The sequence below is a fragment of the Manduca sexta genome, chromosome 16 (genome assembly GCF_014839805.1).
Source record: "Manduca sexta isolate Smith_Timp_Sample1 chromosome 16, JHU_Msex_v1.0, whole genome shotgun sequence".
Classification (NCBI taxonomy): Eukaryota; Metazoa; Arthropoda; class Insecta; order Lepidoptera; family Sphingidae; genus Manduca; species Manduca sexta.
The window spans coordinates 4,029,156-4,050,338 of record NC_051130.1 but is presented as its reverse complement, the minus strand read 5'-3'; the positions used below and the strand labels follow the sequence as shown (position 1 = coordinate 4,050,338).

Below are 21,183 nucleotides of genomic sequence, written 5' to 3'. Positions count from 1 at the left end.
GACGACTTTTGACATAACTCTTTTTTTTCTGACATTTTTTTTTTTTACGAAATGACAGGACTCAATATTTACAGCTTTCAGCTAATTATATTGTTTATCCATTAGTCTATATAAAAACTAAAGCAGTCGAAAGCGACGCCAGAACTGAATATGGAATAAAAAAAAATACGTGTTGACTTTATTCTCACGATTAACGCCTTTAAATAATAAGTCTTCGTTTTTACTAAAAGCAACCTTTAAGTCTTCGTTTTTACAAAAGGCAATTGCACTAGTCAATTAAAGCCAAAGCTGAGTCTACTATTCAACTATTAAGACAATAACACTACACATTATATACATGGACGCCGCGGAGGGTGGGAGGATTGCAAGTAGGTGCACCGTGCATCCCCCGTCCAGAAATTAATCACAAAAAATATAAGTCACTGAATAAATATACAACAATAGGAACTATCGACGACAAAGGCTATTTATGATAAAGCATTTCAAAACCCGGGCGATTTGGGTCTAAAAAAAAACTTAGATATCATGTAAAGTGCGTAAGTGCAAATGAACCTCCCTAAAACTAATCTTGGAGGCGCCCAAGCATATATAACATACTATTTTATATTAGAGGCTTTCCTCTGCTCGAGCTAAGCTCGGTATACTGAGCGCCCGCCCTGAGACCCTGAGGGAAAGGGTGGCCCAGTTTCCCTTTAAGTGAAAACGGAATCCCCTAGAACTTTACTTATTATTTTTGTTGTGTGGATGGATGCCTGTTTCTGGATGATGTGTATATAACATAGCATAATAGTATTATGTATTTTCTTTTAAATAAAATATATTTTCATTTATAAAAACCCCAACAGTCTCGCAGGTTGTATAATATTATTTTGCAAACAAATAATGTTAGACAAGTATTAATATAAACATTTTAAATGCACTGACTTAAACTTATAAATAATTTACTATCATGGGATCGACGCGGCGTGGCGCCTTAATTAAATAACCAACATATTGATTTAACATTCACGTATCTATTTGACACAAAAGCACTTGCTACTTCTAAACAAAAAGATTTTTAATAAATTTTATATTAAATCATGTATTTTTACATAGCAATTATTGAAGTGTTTTGTATTTCGTACTGACAGGTAGGAGAATGTTATTTTTTTATTTGTTTCTATTAGGCACACACTTACTTGAAAAAAAGGAAGAAACTTAAGACGCTATCTTTGTTATTATTAAAACGTAAGACATTTATAGTCCCGATTTTTATCTATATTTCTTAAATTTGCAAAATATGCCTTTGTTTGCAGAACCCCATAGATGAATACGGACACTAAAATACCAGTGTAAAATAACAAAAAATAACTAGATATATATACATACATATGTAATATGAGTATTTCTCATAATAAATGAAAGTAACGAAAAGTTTATTACGAAATATTTTTACGGTTTTTTTCGTCTCATCTGTTGTTTTTTTGTCTTAATACAATCATTCTAGATAAGTATAATATTTGGCGAAACATAAATGTATGAAATTAAACAAAAGAAAAAGACTGTGAAACAAAAAAATCGTAACAAAATTTCATTAAAACCATTTCGTTGCGTACATTTATTTCGAGAAATAATCATATATGTATTTAGCAACAAAACTCTTCCTTATCTCAAACCATATTATTATTATTACGTTAAATCCTCATTATAATAACCTTGAACCGATCGTGCGTGATTGTGTATAGGTAGGGTTGCCAACCGTTTTGAGGCCCCATAAAAATATGCTACTCGCGGAGTGCTGTGGCGAATGTTATGTACGCCGTACTTGTTGTACATATCAGTGACTATAATTATTGTTTAAAACTAGTGTAACTATGTGTAACTGTTATTATATGTACAATGTGGCAGTGCTAATAAATAAATAAATAAACCGTACTATAATGTATAGTATTGTACTATATTTTGGGTCTGCATACCATATACTGTTGAAGAAATATATAGTATGCAAAAATACTTTTTTTCGCTTTTTCCGTGAAATACAAAATTTTTATGAAAGGTATTATGGTTAAATAGCTTATTTTAAAAAATAGTATATTTCCTCGAAGAAGTATTGGCAACCCCATGTATAGGCTAGGTAAGCAATTATTATAATTCTATGCGCTCACCTGTGAACCTCATGTATATCACGTTGTATAAACAACTCTACGTGCGTAATGTTATGTAGTACATAATATTAAATGACAAATACTGCATGTCTAACTAAACGCATTAACTGACCTTCCTCTCATCAGCACAGAAGTAAGAGGTTAGATTTTTTTGTAATGAATCAACGGAGAAGATATACTGCCCATCGATGAGTTTTCATTTTTTTAAATACAGTATTAAGTTCCAACCTCCAATTAGACCTCATAATATGAGACAATGGTTGGGTCGTATAGTCGATTTGTCACCGCTGTTACACTTAACACAGATTTTTGTAGATAGTCAGTCTTACTTATAAACTTGTTTTAGGGTTGAGGAATAGCTGTCAAAAACATCACCGGTTCCTAATTTAAACTTTATTAAGAAGCAAGATGGCGGGTTTTGACTTACAGCTGATCGAGTAAATTTGTGTTTTAACGAAGCATAGCTTTGCTTACTTTTTATAAGAAAGACTGAGTATTTTTACTTTATTATGAACACCCAGACTGCCAATACGATAGACTCGATGCCAACCTATGCAGAAGAGAGGATTTATAAAAATAAAATGAAAGGATATAAAATATGGTATGTTTAGAATGTGGCAAAAAAAAACAAGACACGACTCCGTGTCGTTTTATTGGGATTGTTTGGGTCTGAGGTTTGAGTACTAACACGTGACTACCGCATTGGTCTCTCGATCAATCACAAACCTCAAAATTAAACGAAATCGACTTACGAGTCGCCTTTTTGGAACATTCTAAGGGGTATGGGCTTCTTTAAAATACAGTTTATAACAAAAAATCTTCAATTTAAATTACAGAACATATCTGAATATATTTCAACTCCGGAAACATATTTATAGACTGGAATGACACTGAGGTCAAAATATGCAATGAAGTCAAATATATTATATCCAATGTCATCGTGACATAGAGGATTCGCCTTCTCTAGGTCTTAAAATGTAGTCAGGGCTGTCACTGCCATAATTGAAAATATTTAAAATTTTACCACTGGATTAGTAACAAAACGTCAAACTTAAGGCGATACCTCAAGGTCCATTTTCATACATTTTGTTTCACCTTTAATCTGGGTAACTAAACAAGTATTGGCAAGTAAAGAATTTAAATTCACGTCTAGTTAGTGATTAGTTCTCGCAGTTGAAAGAAAAACGTAAAAATAATTAATAATCATGGATATTTCGGCCTTTAAAATTTAATATGACGAAATTTTAAAGGTTTCGAAGACTTTGCAGCCTTCATGGTCACGGGGGGGACTCCCGTCAGTCAGGGTCAGTCCCCCCCGTGACCATGAAGGCTGCAAAGTCTTCGAAACGTCGGGAGAAAATAATAATATAAAAAACCGCGATAAAATCCGTTAAATAGTTTTTAGTATTTTTTTTTCAATATAGGTTTAGTCCTCCGGTAACCGAGCCGACTAAACTAAATACAACAGTAAAGTTTATACTTTACATGGCTTTTCTATGTATACTTACAACCTAGTTCTATCAGTTAAATCAAAGTCCAAAATAAATAAATAAAACACATCAATTGCTTTTTTTTTTCAAAGTGACATTCCCTTTTATTGTTATTTTATATGACGCTGCTATTGGCTCTTAAACAGAGACGGCAATTACAAACACAAATATTTAAACAATTTAAACCTATCATTAATGCACATGTGTTGAGTTATGACTAACTAGATGATGCTCACGGCTCCGCTCACCTGGATGATAAATGTTCCACTCTTTGATTATAAATACGTATATAGGTAATTAAAGGTCCCACTAAGTACTTTTCTGGGATGGAAGTAGTCTTTACGTCAATCCAGGACACTGTGTATCTGAGTATAAATTTTCATCCAAATTCGTTACCCAATTTCTACTATAAGAACCTGCTTATAATCATCCGAACATGTAAACTGCTAAACATTTCACATTTAAGGATTTTTTTCGTAAATTGCATATTTCTGCCCTGACCCCGCGCGGCGTTATGTATGAAGAGAATTGCTCAAGGCCGTTTGGTCAGGAAGGGGCATTAAAGCCTGGTATCATTGAATGACTTTCTACTCTTACTTATAAACTTTGCCGATTTTATATTATGTAGTAACAAGTTTAATTCATTATAATTGTCATTAGGTAACAGTTTGCAAAATGGAAAACTGTATCTAACGACATTTACAATATCATGTTATTTTACAATTTCTAAATTTGAATGCAGAATAATATTCATGCAATGACATCTATTATCATAAACCAGTAACACTTTACCGCATGAAAACTGTTTTAATGCCATCTAGAAAAACAGCGCATACAATGACATCTATTATTGTAATGAAGTAATAACACTCTAAATAAAACAAATTGTATTTAACGCCATCTAGTATGTGTGATCGAAACTAAATGCAAAACATTTTCACATTTTGTGACTTACAGTTTACAACATTGTGCCATAAAAACTTGCTTACTTGAAACGTCAACTCAAATGTCATATCGAGCAGCTGAGCGACAAGTTGTGCTGTGAATTAATACATTCCGCATAAAAGCAAAACCATTTCACTTTTATTACTATACGAAAAGAGTTAGTCCTTTCTCGCTTGTTACTTGTGACTGAGTGAAAACAAACATAAGCGCGTAACAACAATATTGCGACGTCATAGGTTTGTGCAATATATTGAAATCTAGTGAAAACAGGAATTTATTTGCATCGCCGGCTTAGACATGACTATAGGTGAGTTCATCGACCCTTTTGCTTTGTTAAAGCTCTTTGTTGAGATCCTAGTTACATGAATCCAGAATATCTATTCCAGAGTAATAATAGTAAAAAATATATATTTTGTCTTAACATACATCGAAACGGTATGGCTGATGGCGGTGTACTAATTTGCCGACTAGGTTCCAAATTCCAATTTACGTAATTCCAGAGCATGATTGTTGTGTAAACTATTTTAAGTGCGTAATACACGCGTACAACCAGAACGATATAGTTTTGAAGCAATATTCACATAGGATATTTTTTGTAAACGGTGTATACCTACTAATAATGATTTCTTATGTTTATGTGAATGTTGGACGTTGAATAAAACTATTTAGGTATGGATTTTATTTATATTATTATTTTCTCCCGACGTTTCGAAGACTTTGCAGCCTTCATGGTCACGGGGTGGACTGAGATAATAATATAAGTAACCGCGATAAAATCCGTAAATAGTTTTATTTCAATGGATACCTACATTATTATTTTATTTATCACAAACAATGGATTGGACTTATAGGTATATAAAATAGTAGTAGCTCTTGGCAAAAACTTCCCACTAAAACTCGTCAAAAATAAAAGCATAAAGATGACGGCGAATGATAAAGCGGCGAAGCACACATTTACCACACGCTACGATGGTGATTATAAATTAAAATATAACGTAAACAATCATGACTAAGAAAACATCGCGCATCGAAAAAATGACCAATAAAAACAATGATTTAATAAATTGCTGTGTTTATCTTAGACCAGCTTTTGCCTGCGGTTCCGTTAGCACGAGTTTTTACGGGATAAATATAAAAAAAACTGTTGAATATTCGTGCGATTAGCTCAAACAAACAAAAAAACTCTTCGAAATTGATTTATATTCTCATAATTTTTTCGCCTTAAATTGTTGTCAGTACCTATTACCTATCTTATTCAACATTTCGGGTAAGCTATTTAATTATCGGCCAATTAAGTACAAAATCGCTATACACAGCTTTTATCGATTTAATTTGATAAATTATCGATAAACTGTCAGCATTATGAACAGAATACACCTAAAAGTGCTCACCAAATTATCTTATCCGTTACATTATTATTTACTTGTTTGTTGTAGACCTTATCTTGGTAACATACTACTTACCCATTTTTTTTTAATTATCACTAACAGTACTTAAAACTATTTTTTATGATTGGAATAATTAAAGATGTCTTTTTTACGCAGATTTACGCCAGTACTAATGTGATATATTCGAAATTCAAACTTTGTGTCCTTGAACTTTGAAAGGACGAGAGACTATATACGAAGCAAATTCAGGCTTGAACGCGCAGTAACAGGAAACAGATAAAATACAAATCATTTATAAAATGACCCAGAGATTATACCTAACGCCTATACCTGCGGACGATATTTCGAAAAATTACAAAGTACTTACTTACCTAAGTATTATTAACAAAAAAATAATACCACACCCATGCAGTTGGATGTTCTACGAATGTTCAATAACGCCATTACGCATTCTAGGTAATTTCTGGGAGCGTGAATACCTATTTAAATCATTATAAAGTAAAAATCCTAAACATTGCGATGGAGGTTTTAAGTAAAAACTAATGATTCAGAACGAATATTAAGCACATCCCCCAGAAATACGGCATGCTAACCGTATTTTTAGAATCTATCTATTCGAAATTTGAAATACATACTATGAAAAAAAAAACATATTTTTGAAATATCTTAGATTAATTTTGCCATTTGTTTCAGTAATTTCATGACTAAAATGCCACTAAAATTGTTAGAACCGTACATCTCCTCGTAATACACACACATACAAACACATCATTTTAATTAAATACACATCATTTTAATTAAAGAGTATTTTGGTAGTAAACATTTTTAAAATTAAAAAGAAAAAGCTATTCGTAAATCTGAATATTCCTGTCAGTAATTCGCGCGCTATTAAATGCGAAACGAATCAAAGCCTTTTAGTCGTGGTTTCGCTTAAATAATAAGGAAGATATTATAGCATAATAAGTATCCTTATCAGACCATTATTCTAACTAATTACAATAAACAGTTTAACACCTATTGTATTAGAACTTGTAACTGATATACGTATTATAATTTATAATACAGTTTAAACTTTACACTTACTGCCATTTTCAATAAACGATCCCGATCGCTTTTTCGATCTATCTCAAGAATGAACCAATCAGAGCAAAGTATTTTTGACACGTTTCCGAGTAAGTTATTTAGATTGGTTCATTATCGGAATCGGATTGAAGATTGAGATTGGGATCGTCTATTGAAAACGCTGTATAAAGTTGTTTTGAAGTCGATACATTTTAATTATTTTTTGTTTCAGGAACCGTCACTAACTCAAAAGCCAAGCCGGTTAATATAGGCGAGGTAAGGCCTTTAATGCCTCTTCACCATTAAATCATAAAATGTTTTGGGATTAATCAAATAAAAATCGTTTAAAAAAATCATTCACATACAGCCGTTTTCAAAAATCGAATTCAATCTTCGTCTTTATATCTTCAATATAAAATGTGACGTCATTTGCCATCTAAACACACTTTTGTAATTCCTAGACAATATTAACATATTATGTATAAATGTATGTAGTTAAATAACCACACGTTTATCTTTGTTTTGATGACGCAACGATACAAAGTCTGAATTAAAACGTAACCTTGACTGACCAAGTAGGTAATAAATCATATGAATATATATATTTTATAGAAAAGAGACCAACGAGCAGAAAGATCTCTGCGCTTTCATGATATTAAAAAATACATTTCTCCACAGGCGGTCCAAAAGGCACGCGACGCCTTCAACCGTGGTGTCACCAGGCCTATAGAATGGCGTCGGAAGCAGTTACAGAGCCTGATGCGCATGTACGAAGAGAACAAGAGTGCTATGGTAGAAGCCCTGAAGAAAGACCTAAGGAGATGCAAGGCGGAAGCCGAACTGCTTGAGATAGACTACTTGACTAATGACTTATTGAGTGTGCTGCACCATTTGGACGAGTATACTAAGCCTGTTTTGGTGAGTTGATTAAAATTTTATCCTCGCTCTATAATAATAAAAAATAATAATGTCAGCCCTGTATTATACATATACTGTCCCACTGTTGGGCACGGGCCTCCTCTACTACTGAGAGGAATTAGGCCTTAGTCCACCACGCTGACCTACGCTGATCCGTAGTAACGGATTTGTAGATTTCACACATCTTCGAAATTTCTATAGAGAACTTCGCAGGTATGCAGGTTTCCTCGCGATGTTTTCCTTCACCGTTAAAGCAAGCGATAATTCACAAAGAATACACACATTATTTTAGTAGCGAAGTCAGAGGTGTGTGCCCTTAGGTTTTAAACCTGCGGACATTCGTCTCGGCAGTCCGTTCCACAACCAACTAGGCTGTATCACTTTTCATATTTCTGGCTCCATTATAACGACGATTTCGCGAATGTCAGAACTGAATGATACGGTAATTATTGCTGTCACTTTCTTGCAGTAAATAATTTATAGGCAATAGGGTTTGAATTGTTTGTTAAAACGTTTATTGCCAATTGTGTTAAGTATTAATTATAATAAATGGCTGTGAAGCAAAGAACAAAAAACACACTCCTCAATGGAGGTGTGAAGTGTGAACATAAAAGTAGAATTACAAAGCACATTTTGTTTGCTTAAACAATTTCGCTTTTATAGTCTGTCGTTAATATTTCTATACGTGACACAACTCATCTACAATTAAAATTATTATAATTACATAGGTGTAACCTTGTGTCAGTATAGGTAAGTTTCAATTCTAATAGACATATGGATAAATATATAGTAACACCAAAGTTAATATGATGAATTGTAAAAACGTAGAAAGTTCATTATACACTGAGGTATTCTAATTCATATATTAGTTATTCAGAATAAAACGATAATGATAAATTCTATCGGTTTTGATTTCGATCGATCGAGGACAATTTTGGATTTCTTACAAAATAACAATCCTATGTTCGACATGACCAATAGGGTATATTTCTATATTGTATTTTGTAAATTTTTCTATGTGTAACAGCATATAGTACGAAAAGAAATCCTTCTGTGAAAACTGCATTAAAATTGGTTAAGAATTGAGGCAATAATTCCTATTCCAAATTTCAAATATTGCAGTAGTGGAGGCGTAGTGAGGTTATCGATCCATCGTTTTCTTTTGTGCGTCGTAATTCCCGATGACGTCACATGCGCGTATTGTGTTTCTTTTCCAATGACTAAATATAAAGAGGACAGGCCTCAAAAATTAGCTATATGAATAAGTTATATTTATGTCAGGGAAATCGACGCAGAATTGTCAATATATATGTCTATCTCTTTTACTCAAAGCTTATTTGGAACGCAACAAAAAGACAAAAATAATTGCTTTCTTCGCATATGGGACTATTTCGTTTACTTCAACACACTGGGACCGCCTTGCGGCAGAAACACCATTTGTTGCAGGCGAGTCAGCAAGTACATGTAGTGTCAGACGATGTAAACAAATCTTCATAAATATTGAATTTAAAGTAATATAATCATATTCTCAATTGTTCAGTGTGTTTATTAGTGTATTTGTTAAGTTTCGAAAATGACTCAGTGTTGTGTGAAAGGATGCAAATCGAATTCACGCAAGAAAGACCCCGAAATATCTTTTCATAGGTTAGTAACTGTTTTTACCGAAAATTAGCAAATATCTTTGTATATTTACTTTTGGATTTGTTTTTATCAATTAAAATGATATGTGGATCTGGTTTGTTAAGCTTTGGACCCTTTTAGGCGTGATTTATACACATTAAAATCATTATGTTTGTTTACACACGAGCTTAGGGATGGGTGGGTGGATTTGTTTAGAAATTATTGATATCGATATTTTAACAGACGCCCGTTTATCAGTTACGGTTTTTGTCTTTGAAAGAATGTTAGAGCACACATCAATATTGTATTATCCAGAACGACAAACTAAGTGAAATTAGAATATTTTTTTAAGATAACCAAAAAATTTAAAAACCAAGGCAAAATGAATTGAGAATATTGAGCGACGTGATTGGAATCCTACACCAAATACATATTTCTTTTACATTTTGAGAAGATATGCATAAACCACACGTTTAATTAACGCGAGTAAAGATAACTGTTTTCCAACAATATTCCCGATAAGTAAAATAGTAATGATTATTATACTTCACCTAATAGTAATATTACTTTAATATATTGCTATGAATAAAATTAGAATTGTTACATAAAAGAAACAACATAAAGATGAAATGTAAGATATATTTTTACAATTGGCGGTCTTATGTTTCGAGCAACCTTTGCATGCACGGAAATAGATACATAATCATATTGTTGTTATTGCAAATAATTATTATAATTGATTATCTTAACCACCATCTTTACGCTCATTGATTTTTAGTTTGCTGGAAACATGGTTATGTTTCTCGATCAAAGAGCATAATAATAAAATAAAATAAAACCAACCAAATAATTGCTGACTACGCTATCTTATTCCATTTATCATGTATTAAGTAAATATGTTAATCTGTAACTTAAATTTTTAGCAAGGAATAGTGCAACATACAAATATAGATCAAACACAACTGGATGTTTGTCACAACAGGTACTGCTTTCTTTAACAATTGTTACTTATAAATCAGTTTCAGTTTGTTTGTTTATATTATGGTTTGTTATATTTATATTATGGTAGAACCTAACCCTTTTCGTATTTGATCTTTTTGGGCTTGTTTGTCTCTCTTTTAATTCTTCGATGTCGATACAAAATTTTCGGTACTAGCATATCACTATTGTAAGGGGCGGAGTCGGCGCCATTTTATGCATTAAATGTGCCGCATGTCACGTGACCATATTACCCATCCTCTATACTCTTTAATCATTGTTCTTTTCTCATTTCTTGACACTTACCTTATAACTTATCGATTTCGTACCGGATTTTATGAAATTATGCAAACACTTTATTGTATTTATATACATCAAATGAGGTAAAATTAATATAATAATTGTATAATAAAAAGTCTTATCGCTAAAAAAGCGATGTCTTCCAGACAATCCAGAGAATCTTCCAGAGAATTATATTTAATCATTCTTTCTGTGTTAGAATTTATATGACGGAAACATTTGTTAAAAGCAAAGAACAAAAATTAGTAAAATACTATTTATTATAACGATAAACACACTTTGGGCAACAGCTGCTTAAACGGAAACCATCCACACAGTTTCATACAAAATACCTACCATCATTACACTATATTAAAACAAAATAATAAAATAAAAACAAATGTGTACCAAATTTGTGTTTTCTTTGTTTTATTGAGTGGAATTAAACAAACCAACTGGTTGGATGCAGCCCGCGTCTCACATGTTTGTCTAGAAATCTTTAGGAGAGGTCTATGTCCACCAGTATATTTCCAAAAGTTGAAGATGATGGCGAAGAAAAATTTTGTTTTAGGTTCACCCCCCCTCCCCCCTATACTTAACACTCTTGTTCACAAAAATTACTTTCTTAAGTGTTTAACTTTTGTTATCTTGTAAATGTAATTTCGCCTATATTTAGACTATTTGAATGTTTATCAGTTAGTGTTATCCAACCTGTTTGACCTTCTTATCGTTTCACAATGTGAAAGAGCGCACAACTAAAAGGGTTATCTATAACAAAGGTCTACATTATATAGTGGGTGTTTAATCCCCACAAATAAAGTGTGTTTAAGTAACAATTGATTGGTTTTAAACTTTTAAGACAGACAACCATCTGTTTTTTTTCTAATGAATATGAACGTCATTCAAAGCACATTTTGTTCTAAAACTTGACTAAGCCTGTGGTTGGCACTTATTTAGACGGCCCCTCGCATAAGAGATACCAGCAGTATTCCTGCCTCTCAAAAGGTAAAAGGTCATATATATAATTGTAATATAAAAACCTGCTAAAAATACTAGCAATGTTCATTTCACTCCAAATTTGTATTTTGATATTGTAAGAGGATTATATTGATTATAATTATCAACAAATAACTTTATCTATATAAAACTGAATATTTGCTGTTTAATTGTAAATCTATATTACCTATAATGTGTTGACCTTTGAATCATTATTGCATCACACATAAAAGACAAAGTTTCAAATGCATGTTAGTTGTGAATATTTATGACTGTAAATAGTTGCCAACGTAATGTCTAAGGTCGATACAAAACCTTTTTATACAATAATTCTACAGTTACACCTACTAGGTAAATAATGTAAATAAACATACACTCATGGTTTTTATCCCCGTATGGGTAGGCAGAGACGCAACTGATGAGAGACGCACCACTTTCCGCCATGTTTATTCCGTTCCATGATGTGATAAAAGGGCCTCTCGCTATTTCGGACATGAATTACAGAGTCCGGGCTGATACTGGGTAGAAAATTAAATACTGCCCGAACCGGGGAACGATCCCGAGACCTAACCACTGCAGTCGTACCGTAATACATCTACCCCACTGGTCATATTTAATAGCCTTAAGGCGATACCTCAAGGTCCATTTTCATACATTTTGTTTCACCTTTAATCTGGGTAACTAAACAAGTATTGGCAAGTAAAGAATTTAAATTCACGTCTAGTTAGTGATTAGTTCTCGCAGTTGAAAGAAAAACGTAAAAATAATTAATAATCATGGATATTTCTGCCTTTAAAATTTCGTCATATTAAATTTATACATTAAACGTAAACAGTACTCTTAAATGTACAATTAAAATTATCAAACTAAACTAACTTATTGTACCTCTCATTTCAAAAGCTGTTTAAATAATATGTTTAGTTGGCACCTACATAATTATCATGACATTTAAGAATACATTTTTATTATATTTTTAATGCACTGTACATAATTTAAGAACATAATTTGTTCTCACAGTTCATAATATGCTAGTTACATTATTTTTAGAGTCTATTTATGCACTGCTTTGCATAATCACCCGCAAGGCAATAAACATTAGGGTTCAAAGTTCAAATGTTATTCATATGTCATCCACGAAGACGCGCCCCCACTACCTTCCCTAGTCCCTGCTGTGTACAATGAGCAACATGTGTACACGCACACTACAATGGATAGCGTCGAAGCAAGTGCTTGGTTCAGTCCCCTTACCCCGCAACACCCCGATCAGAAGGAGGTGGGGCGCGTCTTCGTGAATGAAATTTGCTATACCAACACTATTGGATTCTGCTTTGAAAGATGTCTAAGCAGTGTAATTATTGGGAAAGCTTCTTGACTTATGATTCAGAGGGACAAGCACAGACTGTTCAAAGTAGTTTGTAATTCGAGCTCTGGAGTCGGTTTGCAATCGTAGAATTTACCAACAGGCAAGCAATTTTTTTATCAGTAATCAGATGAATAAAAAAAAATATATAAAACAAATCAAATTTAAATTTATCATTATTCCAATATTTTCGATGAGTAAAATGCAAATTGGCGTCACATGCTTCTGGCATATTATAATTGTTTAAACGCAATTTTCGTACAAGTTAAACTTGTTTGACAAAATTATAATAATTCTGTCGCCTCGCCGTCTGTTTAACAAGTACGTCCCGCGAACAATGGAAGATCAAATGTCATTTAGGTCATACCGGGGAATATGAAACCGCCAAGCGGGGTACAGGAATTAACTACGTTTTAATTAATAATAATTGTAATATCGGCTTAGTTTACAAACGCTATAGATGTTTATAACACCACTATGTTTTGAAATAAATATGATTTGCGTTTTATATCATAAAACGCAAATCATATGATGTATTATAACGTATAAAACCATGCATTGGTATACCTAAACATGATGTAAAGTTCAAGGAAACGGGTTTATGAGACTGGTTATGTGTTTGTTGATATCTACAGCATAGTCAACATACGACCTTCTATCGAAATTAGGTTATTTAACGACAGTGCACTTGAAGTCTGAACTGCGTTAAAACTAATTAGGAATCGAACGCATTAGTGTTCAAAAAAAAAATTACAGTGTAGTGTGTACAATCACTTTAAAATAATTGGTAGCTACTTATTTCAGTGACTGTACCTGCCTTTCTCTAGTATGAAGCATATGATCTATGTCTTTTTTTTTTCACAGCCACGCAAAGGCATCGTCAACGCGCTAGACGAAGTCATAATCTACAACGAGCCTTATGGAGTGACGCTTATTATCGGCGCGTGGAACTACCCCCTGCAACTGTTGTTGCTGCCGGCTGCAGGAGCCATCGCTGCCGGCAATGCCGTTGTCCTGAAGCCGAGCGAGCTTGCCGTTGCGTGCACTACGTTTATTGCCGAGACCTTGCCGAAGTATTTGGACAATGTAAGCATTTGATCTTGACTTGATTTTTTCTTAACGTCCCGAGACAGTGTGACATTGACAAGTTAACTTTTCTTTAAAATTTCTAATTACTCGGATTTATGTATCCTGTATATTGTATACTAGCTTTTGCCTGCGGCTCCGCCCGCGTGAAAAAGTTTTTCCGGGATAAAAGTAGCCTAGTAGCAGGAGTAATATACGTGAAAAAAAAACCTATGTGAAAAAAATAATTAAATCGATCTAGTAGTTCCTGAGATTAGCACGTTCAAATAAACAAAAACTTGACAACCTACACGTTACTATACATAGTAACAAACTCTTCAGCTTTATATGTAGGTATAGATAGTATACATTAAGACCATTAACTCCCATGACCTCTTCAATTTAATTTGCTTGAAAAATAACATGAACCGTGGGACCATTTCAACTGTGGCGCTTATCAGATTAATGTTTTTCTTTTTAAATTTTTAAACAGCCAACGGAGCATTAAATCATAATCTTTGTATAATGACGTTGTGTTAGCCAAATCGTAAACCTTCTTGGAAAATTTCACTTTGGCACTTTCTAGATTTAATCTACATTAAGGTCATATCAAACGAACATATACGTAATATAAATAAGTTTTTAAAGGGAACTGGTTAAGGTTATGATACTAATAATGGACGTTATTATACCCAACGGATCGAGTCCATACTCATTTAAATTGAGTTAGGTATACAATAATTATAGGACATTTACCACCACTAATTATAACACATTTATTATTTTCGTGTAGAGAACTGTTCAAGACACCTTAATGATTAGTTTATAAAATGTATGTTTCTTGTAATTATTACTTACTCTGTAAATTTGTAAATTCATTAGCAGCACTTTGTTAGTAGTTGAGGTTAGTAGGTTATTTATAATGATAGATTTGGAAGAGTGAAGTCTTCAAACACAAGCAAAGAAATTTGCTTTTATTGTATCGTTTGAAATGTATACCACATTTTATGTTGAAACAATATATTTTATTTATTTATATCTATACTTGTACATAAAGCTGAAGAGTGTGGCGGTTTGGAGCCTGCCCGCTAAACTTATAATTGGTAACGTTACAAGAGTTTATTTGTTTGTTTGTTTAAGCGCGCCAGTCTCAAGAACGACTAAACCGATTTTTTTTTTTCACTAATAAAAAGCTACATTACTCTTGAGTACTATAGGCTACTTTTTATGCCGTTTAAATAGTTATCCCTTAAAAACTTTTTCACATGGGCGGCACCGCAGGCAAAATCTAGTTTATTATAAAATACCAACCTTTTAATATCTAGCAACCGGCTAGTTGACCAAAAATATTTATTTTACTTAAACATTAATTAATATTCGGTACCTGCAAATGTCTTTTTTTTTATTATTAAGTGCATGGTACCGTATACATGGACCGCACTGTACCTGAGTGGGGTCCAATAGAATGTCGACTGACGAGAAATAATTACCCCTCGACAGTCGACACAATTATGCCGGCCTGTTGGAACCAGATATACACAGGCTGAACCCGGAACGCAACACTTACGTGAGCCAATGTGACGGGTTTTAACACCTTATGTACAGTGATCGCTATCCGGAGACATATAAATTATATCCTACCACCAGCAGGATCTTTCATCAAAACAACGTCCCATTATTATTTATATGCAACTAGCTGACCCGACAGACGTTGTCCCATCTTAACTATGAATTTGCAGCGCGCATTCTGTCAATCGCTATCAGTTATTTCAAACAATTGACAGTTATATAAAATTAATATTTTGGTTAAGTTTTCTTAAATTTTCTAATTATCCGCGCATTTTTTGTTTTTTTTTTTTCTTTCATAAGAACCTTCTCCTGACAAACACAACAAAAAAAGTGTAATCGGTCCACACGTGATGGCGTGACCAAGGGAAATAGGGATTCATTTCTATATATATAGATTATGTTCTTGATATTTTTAGGACGCTATTATAGTGATAGAAGGAGGTCCTCAAGAGACCACGGAATTACTGAAGCAAAAATTCGACTACATATTCTACACTGGAGGCACAAACGTCGGGAAAATCGTATACGAAGCTGCCACCAAGCATTTAACGCCAGTCACATTGGAACTCGGTGGGAAGAGGTAATGGATTATTACTAGTATTCGAATTTAATATATTTGTAACTCATATCCTACTAATATTATAAATGCGAATGTTTGGGAGGCTGCATGTATGTATGTTTATTCCATTTTCACGAAAAAACTACTGAACGGATTTGGATGAAACTTTATAGAAATATTGGTTATACATCAGAATTACACATAGGCTATAATGATTTTGTGTAATTTGGTCGTATATAACGATACATATCAAGTAAGTCTGAAATGATACCTATCCTGGCGTACATTACCTAAATCGTTGGAGTTAGACAAAGATGATGTACCATAAGATTATTTGTCTTACATAGTCCTAAATAAAAATCCGCGATAGCATATATCTACCTTTTATGTGGAAGCCACGATAACCAAAATAGTGAGCCATAAATATAATTAAATCGGATACTTTTACAATGCACAAGCGGAACTTTTATCCCGGAAAACCCTTTCACGCGGACGAAGCCACTAGTAAAAGCTAGTAATATATAATTTCTTTCAACACTATTGTATATTAAGAATTTTATTTCTGTCAAATTTCACACTTCTCCGTGCGTGCTACGAGCTAGAAAATCAGTAGTTTTTCCTCACGTATTAAAATAGATTATAATATATAGAGCATGGAGAGTCGACGACGAAAGCATCTTGTTTTTCCCGTTATTAAGCTAATATGGGCATAAAGTTTGAGGGACAAAACGAAGACCAATTTTTTTTTTCGCTAATTCATATTGACACAAAAATTAAATAGGCCGCCCAGTCACTTTGTCACTTTCTACAGAATGTGAGGTGCTCAATAAAGTCTCTAGCTCTATCACAGATAACTTTAGAAAAAAAAGTATGATATATTCGTGGATCGTGTTAACATTGTAATAGTAAAATATATTTCAAACTTGTCAAAGTGAGTGTAATATTAGTTTAAATTTAAACATGAACTTGTAAATACACTAATTAAACAAGGTAATCAACAGTTTATTAGTTCGGTAATTTACAAGTTATCGCAATAATTAAACATTACTAATAGGTTATAAACAAAGATGTTCGTATTTTAAAACGCCGAGCGGGATAATATCTTATCTGTGGTTCTAATTTTAAAAAGTTTCGAATAAAATAAATACTGCCAGTATGCACCAGGGAAGGTTTATTCAAAATTGGTTGAACCTTATTTATATTTAAAAAATTTATATATATTATGCTGCCGGTCGTATTTTATTATAAGTTAATCTCTGGTGCTTGCTCAAATTAGAATAGGAAAAGGATACATGCACAAAGATGAATAAGTCGCGAATAAAACCTCGAGTTTAATCTTAAAACACCTATACCACAAATATTTTATAATCTAAATCACTGTCTACAGTCCTGTATACATTGACAACTCAGCGGACTTGGTAATCACAGTCAAGCGAGTCCTTTGGGGTAAATTTATCAACGGCGGACAGACTTGCATCGCTCCCGACTACGTACTGTGCTCTAAGGAGGTGCAGGACAAGTTCGTGGAGGAAGCCAAGAAGGTCATAAAGGAGTGGTACGGCGAGGACCCGCAGAAGTCGCCTGATTTTGCCCGTATTATTAACAGCAGGCACTTTAGGTAAATATATTTTGTTTTAAAAGTAATGGTCATATGTGAGTATAATGATTCTGTATTTTTGTAAAGTATTACTGTAATGGTCCGGATAGTAAGGTAAACTGCAGATGTAATATTGTTAACAAAACAAACGTATAACAGATGTGGGTCAAAAATGACCCAATTACGTTTATATAAATTATTAAAATCTAATCAGTAGCTTAAAAATTAATGATACATAATTATTTCATATTTCATTATATTAAAATATAAATAATATTTTTGCCTAACTTTTTCGGTAAGGAGTTTGAAACAAGTTAATTCACATGTAGGCTTCATGAATTATTCAACCATTTCTAATGCTAACATGACCGACCATACAAATTCCAGCCGCCTCCAAGCTCTAGTGGACGCTAGTAAGGATAAAGTAGTCGTTGGAGGCAATTATGACGCATACGACCGATACATCGCGCCGACCGTCATGGCTAATGTCTTGCCGTCAGACAAAGTTATGGAGGATGAGATATTCGGACCCATACTGCCCATAGTCCCCGTGGAAAATGCGTACGAAGCTATTAAATTTATCAACGAACGGTAAGAATATTTTTTTAATATGCGTTTGAGTTTGTCCCTGTTTATCATATTGGTATTTTCTTGTGTGTGAAAGGGATGTGAATAAAGATGGTATATTAAATATATCACACTTTATGGCAATATAATAGATAAAAGTATCAATTACACGAATGATTTTAATGGTATAATTATTCCAAATGGATTCAATGATATAGATTGCAGTAAAGTAATAATACATTAAATGACCATTACTTGAGTAATCAAATTGTTATAACCGCAAATATGAATATAATTACGCCTTGTAATTTGTACAATGTATTTACCAGTCAGTAAAAGATACGAAAACAAAGACTACAAATAATACCTTAATAGATTCTATTTAAATGTATATTTTTTGTCAACTGTAACCACGTAAAGTATAAATAGTTACCCCCTTATTCATAGACGTTATCTATCTAAGGACGGAGCATTGCTGTGATAACAAGTCCGTTTGTCAGCTTTGTTTATCTGACAGCTTGCCGTTTGTTCAGGTTTGTTTATCTGACAGCCAACTAGATTCAAGTTGTATCTCAATATTAGCCAATCACAACGGCCCTATGTCTATGCACTGCGAAGGCTGCCATGCCGTCAGCACTGAGAAACAGACTTGTTATCACAGCGATACTCCGTCCTTAGATAAATAACGTTTATGAATAAGGGGGTTACTTAATATAATCACAAATTTGCATAAATAAAATATTGCGAAACCAGTCAAAAAGGAAACAATATTATAAATGGATATAGATTACTTGCTAACGTCTCTTGTACTGGCTGGTGAATACACTGTGCCAAAATTGACCCGGGTCATAAAGTACCCCAAAATCTACCTTAAATATCTCGAATAAAAATTTTAATTCATAAATTGGTTTTAAAAGGTTTTATTAGTCTGTCTAAAGGGACCAATGTGTGATATGTGCATCATGGGAATGTATTGGCACGAATTCATTACGATACACAGCGTGACACACGCCTCCGTTATCATAAGGTATAGTGTGGGGTTCTGAAGTCACTCATACAATACCATTTATTATACCATTAGAAACATCAAAACTCATTTCATTAATGTAAAGATTGTACAAATCCAGTGATGCAAAATGTTATTTACTTTTTCCTAAACAAATCTCGTCGGATTAATAATTATTAGTAAATTTATTTTTAGATGCAATGAAGTTTAATAATTTATGAAGTTGAATGTAAAAAGAAACACATACAATAGTTGTTGAAATTATTTTATAATGGAGTAAAAAATACAAAAATAACGCCAAACAATAATTACTCTGGGAATATATAAAAATACCCAAAAAGAAATAAAAAATTTGATTCTAAAATATTATAAATTCAAATGCATTCATACGAAATAGGGATCGTAATTTCTGTTTATTTGATAGCTTTATCTTGAAACTGAATAAAATAAAATGTAAATAAACTGTTTGTTGTTTGTAGCCAAATATTACGTGTTTTTTATATGTAGCACAAAACCATGGTCTGGTTTCATCGAGCATCAACAAAGTAGTATAGTGGCTACAAAAATAAGTTTGGATTTGGTTAAAAAATATTAATGATTTTAGCAAATTTTTATTATGCTTCATACCCATTCATTCTAAATCGTACCATTCGGTGATAAATCACAAATATCTGGTACGAATTACTAGGCCTCAAAAATGAAGAAAAATCAATCAATCATACAGCCACTGTGTTATTTTTGCAAATAGTAATATTTTTATTAGCAAAGCCCATAGATTCTCCATAAATTATTTAAAAGAAATGTATACTCTACCAGACATAAGATAAAATCTGTTTTTGTTTGCGTTGTAAAAACGTGTATACACGTCCCATCCTCTAGCATTGCCCTTGCCGGTTTTCAGGGAACAACCGTTAGTGATATACGCGTTCACCAATCAAAACAACATACAGAAGTTGTTCACTGAACAGACTCGCTCAGGCTCTATCAGTTTCAACGATACGGTCATGTTTTTCGCCGGTAAGGTGACCAACGTCATGACACGTTGTGAAGACAAAATACATTATTATTGAAATTAAACAGTCGAGGTCATATAATTATGATTGTAATTAAAATTACACGGGTTTATAAAATATTTTTGCATTTACTATTGTCTGTATAGTGTAATTTTTTTTTATATGGAATCGACTTTTGTCTTTGCAACATGTCACTATAAACTACTAGAAGTAGTTTTATTAATAGTTGGGATTTGGTTTCTCTGCGTTCCTTTCGTCTGTCTTCTACAGGGTCTGTTTGGTCATATCTTTGCACTAGCATGTCGACAACACTTGAGTTTGGTGGCAGATCGGTGGTGGCTTCGTCTTTGGTGGCGGTTCTGATATATCGATTAACTATGATTTAATAATAATTGTTTTAGTATGAAATAAATAGAATTAAATAGTAATTCTAATGTAATTTCCGCTCTTTGTTTCAATCGATTAAAGTTTCATAACATTAATCGATTTTATATCGATATCGAAACTATCGATAGATCGGTAACTACGTTGTAAATATATAGCATGTGTAAAAATGTAACAATTTTATAATTTCAATAACTTTTTTCCGTATACATTGGTTAACAACAAATCGTCTCACACAATTTG

At 33.0% G+C, this 21,183-nt stretch overlaps 1 protein-coding gene across 3 annotated transcripts in view; it reads left to right on the top strand.

Annotated features, from left to right (window-relative positions):
- Window positions 1–21,183, top strand: part of LOC115444590 (aldehyde dehydrogenase, dimeric NADP-preferring) — a 41,499-nt gene that overhangs the window by 15,505 nt on the left and 4,811 nt on the right. The window contains exons 2-8 of one of the 3 annotated variants that reach the window (XM_030170418.2): window positions 7,262–7,305; window positions 7,708–7,947; window positions 14,045–14,266; window positions 16,231–16,394; window positions 17,761–17,991; window positions 18,358–18,561; window positions 20,445–20,560. In XM_030170418.2, coding sequence (XP_030026278.2) covers window positions 7,262–7,305; window positions 7,708–7,947; window positions 14,045–14,266; window positions 16,231–16,394; window positions 17,761–17,991; window positions 18,358–18,561; window positions 20,445–20,560 — 1,221 coding nt within the window. Of the gene's footprint in view, window positions 1–4,594; window positions 4,887–7,261; window positions 7,306–7,707; window positions 7,948–14,044; window positions 14,267–16,230; window positions 16,395–17,760; window positions 17,992–18,357; window positions 18,562–20,444; window positions 20,561–21,183 lie in introns of those variants that run through there. The other 2 variants (XM_037439163.1, XM_030170419.2) reach the window with 2 other exon arrangements.